We start from the raw sequence: 9,022 nt of genomic DNA, 5'->3' as shown, positions 1-9,022 counted from the left end.
AGCGCGGGGAGGCGGCGGCGGCGCCCGGGCGCGGCGCGGCCGCGGGAGCGGGGGCGGGTTTATGGCGGCGGCTCTGTCCGCACTCGCTGCCAGGCTCTCCCAGTCGGCCGCGGCCAGGTCCTACGGCGTGTTCTGCAAGGGGCTCACCAGGACCCTCCTCATCTTCTTCGACCTGGCCTGGAAGCTCCGCATCAACTTCCCCTACCTCTACATCGTCGCCTCCATGATGCTCAACGTGCGGCTGCAGGTGGGCGGGGGCGGCGGGGCTGGGCCGGGCTCGTGTCCCGGTGTCACCGGCCGGGCCCGCGGGCGGTTCGCAGCCGCTCCCCCGAATAACGGCGGAGCGGGCCCAGGGGGGCTGTGCTGTGCCCTGTGTCACCAGGGCAGTGTCGCGGGGGCTGTGCACGGATGCAGCCCCGGAGCCTTGCCCTTGCCGTGGCCGGCTGCGAGTGCCCCGCTGTGCCGCTTGCTCTGCGCGTTAGCAGCAAACCTGCCGCTTTCCTGGGCCTTTTCCTAAGCCAGAGTTGACTTAAATACTGGGAATAAATTGTGAATATGTGCACTTTGATAGCACGGTCCTGACACCTTGTAAGGAGCAGAGAAGATAATTTCCTTCATCGGTTGATGGGGTTTTTTTGAAATCAAGAACAACTGCAGCACAGAAAATTCAGACAGTTTTAAATTCCAGTGTTATTGCATGAAAAAAGTGCTTCAGATTTAATTTGTGTCTCTTCTGTTTTGAGCCTGTTTCTACAAAACGTAGAACTCTCTAACACAGCTTTGACATGTTGTAGGGTTGAAGTTTCATTGTTTTTGTGATGAAATAAAAGATTTACTTTTAACTTAACTGGCAGCAGAAACAGGCTATGCACTGTCGCTACAAACATCTGTTCTAGCCAAGGATCAGACACTCTTTCTCCTCGTAAACATAGCTGTAATGAAAGTTTTGACATCTGGCCAGTGGCCAAGGGTTGAAAAACAAGTCTGGTTGGAGTTTGTTACTTGTAAAAGGTAATTTGAAATGGGAAGAGGTCAAAATGTGGCATCCCCTATTTTTGTTTTTGTGATTTGCCCTAAAACTCTAAAGCTTGAAAATGAGCCAGATGGCCAAGAGTTGTACACGTAGCTTAGTAACCCTGGCAGCTGAAAAAGCCTTGCCTTTGCTCGTTATCAGTGCTGGTACAGAATGGTTCTCCTGGAGCACCACCAGCTCGGCCTTTGTGCTACAGCTGATTCCCGCTAGCTCTGCTGGGGCAGCCAGTCTGACCAGTTCCCTCCGGGAAGCTTTTGTTGATTTCCAGTGTTGTGTGCCTGATTTCAGCTCGCACTTCTGTTTGCAGGAGGGTTACTTTAATATTAACCTTTCGTGTTAAGCCTCTAATCAGTCCCAGCCTGTGTGCCTGTTGGTGAAGGGAATGCTGCTGTTACACAGCGAATCTCTCTGGCTGCTCGTTTGCTGACTCACTTTCATGCCTGTCACCAAAAGAGAGCTTGTAGCAGATTAAACTGAAACTATAGAAGGGCAGCTGGTATTTGGGCATACTTCCTACCCCTCTGGATGTGCTCAGGCAGCCTGTAGGGAGACTTGGCTGTTGGGACAACTGTTACTTTCTGTACCTGGGTTGTTCTTTATGTGAAAGATTGTTAATTATTTTTGGTTCAGTACACTGGGAACCAGGAAACTGGGTAATCAGTGTAATAACTTCCTGCATTCTTTCTCTTTAGGTCCATATTGAGATCCATTGACTTGTGACTTGGTGTGCTGCTTCTGCTGTATGCTGCAACTAGACTCAGTCACACTCTTCTTCAAATCCAGCCTGTTGTGAAGCAGCAAACTCTGCTCGTGTGCTCTAGGACTATGAAGAAAGAAGATTTTACCCAGAAACGAGTATGTGACAATGGCCCAGATCATCACAAGCCAGCAGCTCATCTGACACACGTGCATTCCATGTTGGACAGTTCTCAAAATCATAGTAACAGTTTACAAGGATTATATAACACCAGGAATTTTTCTCTCTTTAATACTATACCTCTGTCTTCTGTTGGCAAGGAAATGCCTCTGAGCTTCAGTGAATCAGCAGGGATGAACTCAAGTGCAGCTGCTCCTTGGAAGGATTCATTTCACCTGCAGTTTTCTTCTGTGAAAGACAATCTCGATGGGGTTTCTCACTGCATTGGTGGCATTTCAGTAACAGGCTGGCTGGAAGAAGCTTGCAGCATTTCTGGAGACTTCAGCTCAGGCTGCCCAGGAGACAACTTTGTATGTTTTGCACAATTCTGGCTGGGAAATATGCAGTATAATAAAAACCTGTGGTTTCTGGAATTAGAAATGAGCAGTAGCAAAGAGAATGAATTGCAGTTTGTATTTTTTAAAGCATTGGAGCTTGGTGGACTTCCTGATTCCTCTTCTAATCCAGTTGCCTCTCTGAACAACTCTGCTATGGGACTCTCAAACAGCCAGAAACCATGCTTTTTGCTTTGTTGCTTAAACCTTGTATCTTCAGAGCAAACACTTGGATATGAGCAAATGCTTATGAATATACAGTATGTGACTAATAATTTTCACATCATACAGCTAGTAATCTCTGTGCTAGCTTTTGCACTAGCAGGTCTCTTGTATGCAGTAGTGAAGGTAAAAAAGTACTGAGATTTTAATAACGATTATTTTTAATATTAGCAGAAAATAAGAGAGACAAGGTTACAGTTCAGGTTTTAGTGAGAATTAGCTGAAGTAAAAACTATAGTTGTATAACTGCTAGTTAAACTGGCTGATGGAAGAATAGGGACTTTTTTTTTGTAAGGAATAGCTGCATCTGTGTGTAAAGAACTTCATAATCTTCAGACTCTGAGACTTCTGCAGGTCTGCTGTTAACACTAAACTAGAACCCAACTTGATTAGCACAGATCCTTTGTTTTCTGTAGAGTTTGTATTAGTGGAGTGTTCTGGCTACTACTATTTATACCCATTTCCAATGAAACTTGTTTGTTTAGAATTGAATTCCTGCTCTGAATCCAACAGCAACTGATGTATCAGTCCTTAAAACTTTGAACTGGAAAGCTGTTGGAAGGGTGGTCTTCAATGCAGCGTAATTGTCAGCAGTGTTCCTTTCCAAGGATGGTACTGCTCTAATTTAACAATACCTTGTGAGCTTCATTGTGCTACCATAGACACTGTAAACAACTTTCTAAAACAACTTTTTTTCCTTGAAAGAGTGATTGTTATTGCTGAAGTACAATAATAGCTTCTGGGTCTGTTGACTTTGGCTTTGGGACAGGCTTGTGATAATGAGGATTGCCAAAGAACAGGGTAAGAGTGTTGGAATCCATAGAGCTGCTGGTGAACAGAATTTTGAGGGATAGGCTCCTGATGGCACTTCAGTGGAGAAACTCATTCTGCAGTAGGTCAAACTTTGAACTTGACATCCAAAATTCTCAGCAGGGGCGTTGCTGTAGATCAGCTTAATGTGCTCTAAAGGCTCACATAAAGAGGGCTCACATAAAGAGGGAAGTATTGCTGCGTGGGTTAGGATGCATTTTCAGCTTCCCCTTGACTCTGACTTGAAAGTGAGGACTTAATGTGAAGTGGTTCACACACTAAGTATCCATGGCAGTGATTCACACACTAGGTATCCTTTTTGCCAGCTGGTCTTGCTTCATCTTGGAAAGAGAGGAAGTGATGTTGCATTTAGTTTGAACTGAACTTAGCTGGAAAGCCAGTAGTTTCCAGTGTGGTGGTTATTGAACTGTTAGCACACGTGTAGAGAAGTCTTTGATTATGAAGATAAGATGCTGATTATCAGTCTTAGGGAGAGAAGTGTTGAAATTTTTAAATCTTACTTGAGTGCTGAAAATAAGATATATTACTTTTTATGTCAAGTGATACATTGTGTTTTCATGATCCCCATTGGCTGGTTGTTTCTTTTGGACGCTAAAAGAGATGAAAAGCCACTTCTTTAATTTAGAAAATAACTTTTCCCTGGTGTGCATTTAAATGATTGCTTAACTTGTAGACTTTTGACTGTGCAAATACCTGCCATGGAGTGACTGAAAGCTCCAAAATAATACTGGATTATGTATCATAAGTAATTATTCTGACAGCAGCACTTCCCTCTCAGTCAAGCCAACCACTCTCATCTCCACTGCTGTAATTTATCAGCCTTGCAGAGTTAACACAGGTTAACACATGGTGTTGCAGAGGTTCAAGATCCCTGAAGTGATGTGACATCCCAGAACACCAGAAACAGACACTCCTCCAAATGTCTGTGGCTTGGAGTTACAGTGTTAAGCTGCTGTCTGCCTGTATCTTGACCCAAAAAAACACTTGGCAGAGCTGAGGGCAGAGGAATGAAGGCTGGGAGGGGTTGGAGCCTGTTTAAGCTGGCTCGATTGCTAAAGACAACTTTGTGCAACTCTGTGTTAAATCTCTATGCAGCTCCATAGGTACAGCCATACCCTCCCTGTATGGTGAGCCTTAAGATGTGCATGAACACAGTCCTGCACCCAAAACTTGAGTGCTTGGGCTTCTGTACAAAGGATCAATTGGCACAGCTGTACCTGCAGTTGTTACTTGAGACCTTGTTTGTACAGCTGACTGGTTTGGCCTGGAACATTCTCTGCTGTATGTCATTTGGGAACTACATGTTTTGGGAACCATAGTTCTATACAAGAACTTGTAGGTGAGATTGTCAGGTTAATAGGCAAGAGGAGTAGCTAAAGGCATAAAACCACAGTTTTTAATGCACCTTTTTCTCATGGTGATTTCAGAGGGGAGGGCATGAAACATGAGAGACGCCACCAATAAACTAGAATTTAAATGTGTGTACAGCAGAGTGCCAAGGGTTTTCTCCTTATTGATGACAAGCCTATGGAAGAGGAGATCTTGGAATATTGAATTGTGTTACATATCACAGTCCAGCTAATACAGTCCTGTGTTAAACCAAGTCTTGTTTAAATGTGTGGCCTTTCATCACTAATTACAGGATCACTTTAAATACAATACAGCTAAGTGAAATGATGGATGTTTGTTGTGTATTATGTGTATATTGACCATAAGATACAAAGAATACTTAAATAAGTGGATTTAATCCATTTCATGATAGTTTATGTACCTTGCCTTGAATTTTATTGCTTAAAACCTGAAAGGTAATTTTAACTTGAACATTCCTTCTGAAATTGAAATAAAGCATAGTTTGGTATGTTAAAATCTCATGTAACAGACTGCACTTTAAGCCTGGGGAGGCCACGGATTGAAAGCGCTGTTCTTGCACTAACAGAACTGCCTGCCCTGACTGAGACAATGTTTAAATGGCTTTTCCTGACTGGAGGGAGAATAAGGAACCTGAAGGATGGCATCCATCCTTTGAAACAATAGATAAATCTAACACTATGTGGTTTAGGCCACTGTTCTCTTCCTTCAGATGTTTTGATATTAACTCATCTCAAAAGATGGAAGGTGTCTTGGCCAAGAATCAGTTTGTGTGGAGTTTCATGGCTTCACTATGTCCAGTGTGGAAAACTTTCCTGAGTTAATGTGCTGTTAAGGCTGTCTCAGATGATTATTACAGTACAGAAAAATAACATTCTTAGTAGGGGTAAGGGACCTTTATACTCAACCAAGAGTTGCCTTCATATTTCTGTATTTTTGTCTCTCATCCTTCTTTAGGAAGAGGTTATTTCTAAGCAAAATGTCAGGGTTCTACTAAACAACTTGTGCTATCTAAAATTTCATTGATTAGTTCCAGATCCTTCCTGCACTACATAGCAAAGTTTTATTTCTGCCATTAGAAAAGAAATAAGAAAATATTCAATATTAAGAGAATTTCCTACTAGTTACATTTGAGTGAAAATTTACTATGTGGTGTACTGCTATGAAAAGAAAATATACTTTTAAATGTGTGCACAGAGCTCTGCATGTAGATAAAAAGTGTTTTACCACAGTATGATGTTGGGATGCTTTTGCAAATGCTTATTTACTTTCTGACACTGCAGTGCAAAATGCAGTACAGATGGTGTTGTTACTTCTCCCTGTGGTTTTTAGCCAGTGCAATCTCAGCTATTGTGTCTGAATCATCCTGCACAGGAGACAGTTCTAGCTGTAGACATTTTTTAGCCTTTTGCTTTTTCAGTGTTGGGTTTGGTTTTGCTGTTGTTTGAGGTTTGGTGGTTTGTTGTTCGTTTGTGGTTTATTTCTCTCTTTTTTTTTTTTTTTTTTTTTAAGTTATTATTAGGACTGTAAAGACAGCACTTTCTTAAACTTTGCCAAAGTTTGCTTCCTTTCTCCTTCTCTCCACCTTTGCCCCTTGTAGGTATACACATTTAATTTTTGAAAGAAGCAAGCCTATATGTACTCTCCTAATATATAATCTTATTGTCAGGTTGCTCCTTTTGTTTTTATGGCCTGGTCATGCACATATTTCTCTCCCTGTAATTTCTCAGCATTAACATATGCTGATATTTTGTTCCACCTCAGAAACATTGTCCTGTAATTAATTATGCACAACAAATAGACAGAAACCATGTAGAGATGTAAGAGTCCATAGCCTCTCATTAGGGTGTATGACAGGTGGTATAACTGACAGAGCAATATGTAGTCAATGTGACTTATTTCTGCTTTTTTTTCTCTTCAAAACAGCTGCTTCAATTAAAATCCAATATTTCATTTGAGTATGTGGTACCTCTGACAGCTGAGAATTGCAGCTAGAATCTGGGGCTTATAAAATACATTAAGGTTAGAACTTAGTGTAACTTTTCAAAAAATTGAAGAGTACATTAAAGAATACATTAGTATTTTGAAGTATTTTTTTTTTCCCTAAGAGTGCACAGAATAAAATGTGTTCTGCCACTTGTTTCTGTGATGCACAGTACCTAGGGGTGAGGGGAGAACCCTTTTTAGACTGCAGAGCCTCTAATCCTCAAGGAAGAGCTGCACTTGCTAGAACTTTAAAATAAACCAAATGTTGCCTATGGAAGTACTGGTATTTATGATCAACAGTCATACTTAAATTACAAGGTCATAGATACCATTCTGACAGTGTGAAAACAAGAATAATAAATTCAAATGTGAAAGAATAATGCTATCCTTTACCAGCCTGCACTGATAAGTGCAAATCCTATTGCACTTTGAAATTAATCCTCTACTGCATCCCAAAATCTCAATTATCTTAGTATTTTTGGAAGTAGTGATACACGATTCAGACTAAGATGGTTATTTCATTGTTAATGATGAAATAAATTTAAAAGCTAAAACATTTTAGAAAATGACCAGAGGGACTTCCACAAAGAAAATCTGCCTTGAAAAGGTCTGTTTTATTTGTGTGATCTCAATATGTGTATAGTCTGTTTTGCAAATTCCTTCCTTCTTCATGGAAGATCGTTATAAACCTGACAGCAAAAGTGGTCAAACCCCACACCTGCAAAAGCATCAGTGTTTAATTTTCTGTTTGTAGTCAGTTTTAGCTATTATCAAACATAATACCTAAATGTAATTTAAGCTTTTGTTCTTAAAAGTAGGGAAATAAAATATTCAGTGCCTGATTCATCACTTGAAGTTGAGTGAAACCATTTCTTGAAAAAGGGTTCTACTACCTGATGGTGACTAATTTTCAATGCTGATACTCAATACTTACTGTAAGCTGTGATGACATCCCTGCAGAACAATTTTAGTGTATGGCCTTGGTCTTTGGCCCTATTTTTTTTTTTAATTATTATTTTTTATAGCAACATGAGAGGTGGAGAAGGCTGGCACAAACCATTTATTTTTTTGTTCCAGAGAAAGATGTTTACAACTTTGTATGTATTTTAAAAATGTATTGTGACACTTCTAACTTGGGAGAGAAGTTTCCATAGTAGACTTGAAACCTGAACAGAGACTTTGGAATATCAGGAGTGCTCCCCAAGCTGCCAGAAGCTGTTGAGGACGAAGCTGCTCACTCACACCACAGGAGGGAGTTACACATCAGTCTTTGGAGTATTTTCAGTTATGGCATTGTTAGAACATCTTAGTTCAGTGCATTTCAATTTGCCTTGTCTTATGGATTGTCACTGCAAATAGGTTAATGTACAAAATCAATACACGGCAGTAATGTATTGTAACTGTTTACATTTGAACTCAGAGTACCAATGGATGGGTTTTGTCAAGCTATTTAAAAACAGAAATAAAAATCTTTTTTAAAAGACAAGAGGTAGTTTTGGTGTTTCTCATTCCAATTTTCCACTGTATAAATTGTACTTGAAGAGACTGTGTTTCTGACAATGTGAAGTCAGACAGGGAATGGCTTTTCCAGAGTTGCAGTTTGAGAGATGTGTGTTTACAGAAACCAAACAAATTTAAAACCTCTGTGAGGATAAAAGGGCTCAATGCTTTCACCTGACCTTGGAAATCCAGTATGTGAACTGAAGGCTAGTTTCACTAGCTCAAATTTTACAGCATAGCTTCATTTTAAAGGGGAAAGCAAACCATGATAAATAGATGTAATGGCCATAGCAAGTTTCTGGCATCATCCAGGATAAACATTGCTGGGTGTTTCTCTGCACAGCTAAAATCACCATGATATTAACAGATATTCCAGAGCTTTTGTTTCTGTTGAATAAAATATTCCTATTAAGGGAGCAGAATAAACATGTATCCTCTGCTAAATGTTGAACATTAAATAACATTTAAACAGCAGCCACTCACCCTTCAGAGATCTCTCTTCTGAAAGCTGCTATCAGGTGACCTTTTGATTCTAGACTCAAAAAACTTAGTTTTTGTTTGGTCTGGGGATCCCTTGCTGCCACAAGTGATAGTTTTGAGGAAGAATGTTATTGTTATGATGAGATCATATTGTCCCTCAAAACAAGCATTTAAACAGAAAAAAGGAAAGAGGAAAAAACCGACTATAATAAATCTAATAAAGTTCTGTAAAGTTTTGGCATGTGGGTACACCTCCATGGCTAAGAAAGTGCTATCAGTGCTCCCTGCACATCACTAGGAGTACTAGTACAACTGCTAGGAGTAGGTTCCTCATGGCTTTTGGAATTCGTA

At 40.5% G+C, this 9,022-nt stretch overlaps 1 protein-coding gene across 1 annotated transcript; it reads left to right on the top strand.

Annotated features, from left to right (window-relative positions):
* The first annotated feature begins 6 nt into the window (after positions 1 to 6).
* LOC121350712 (small integral membrane protein 10-like protein 2A) lies at positions 7 to 8,177 on the top strand. The gene is made up of 2 exons (XM_041462267.1): positions 7 to 247; positions 1,726 to 8,177. The coding sequence occupies exons 1-2, from the start codon at positions 62 to 64 to the stop codon at positions 1,744 to 1,746; spliced, it is 207 nt and encodes a 68-aa protein (XP_041318201.1). The 5' UTR covers positions 7 to 61; the 3' UTR covers positions 1,747 to 8,177.
* The last annotated feature ends 845 nt before the right edge of the window (positions 8,178 to 9,022 follow it).

This window comes from Pyrgilauda ruficollis, unplaced genomic scaffold, assembly GCF_017590135.1.
Source record: "Pyrgilauda ruficollis isolate IOZ18807 unplaced genomic scaffold, ASM1759013v1 scaffold16, whole genome shotgun sequence".
Classification (NCBI taxonomy): Eukaryota; Metazoa; Chordata; class Aves; order Passeriformes; family Passeridae; genus Pyrgilauda; species Pyrgilauda ruficollis.
Note: the sequence above shows the minus strand (reverse complement) of the source record. Positions and strands in the feature narration are given on the sequence as shown.

Bases quoted from the DNA above. Each gene is read 5' to 3' on its own strand.
- LOC121350712 (XM_041462267.1), top strand. From the start codon at position 62: ATGGCGGCGGCTCTGTCCGCACTCGCTGCCAGGCTCTCCCAGTCGGCC. The intron at 248-1,725 runs GTGGGCGGGGGC...CTTTCTCTTTAG, and splicing joins TGCTCAACGTGCGGCTGCAG to GTCCATATTGAGATCCATTG.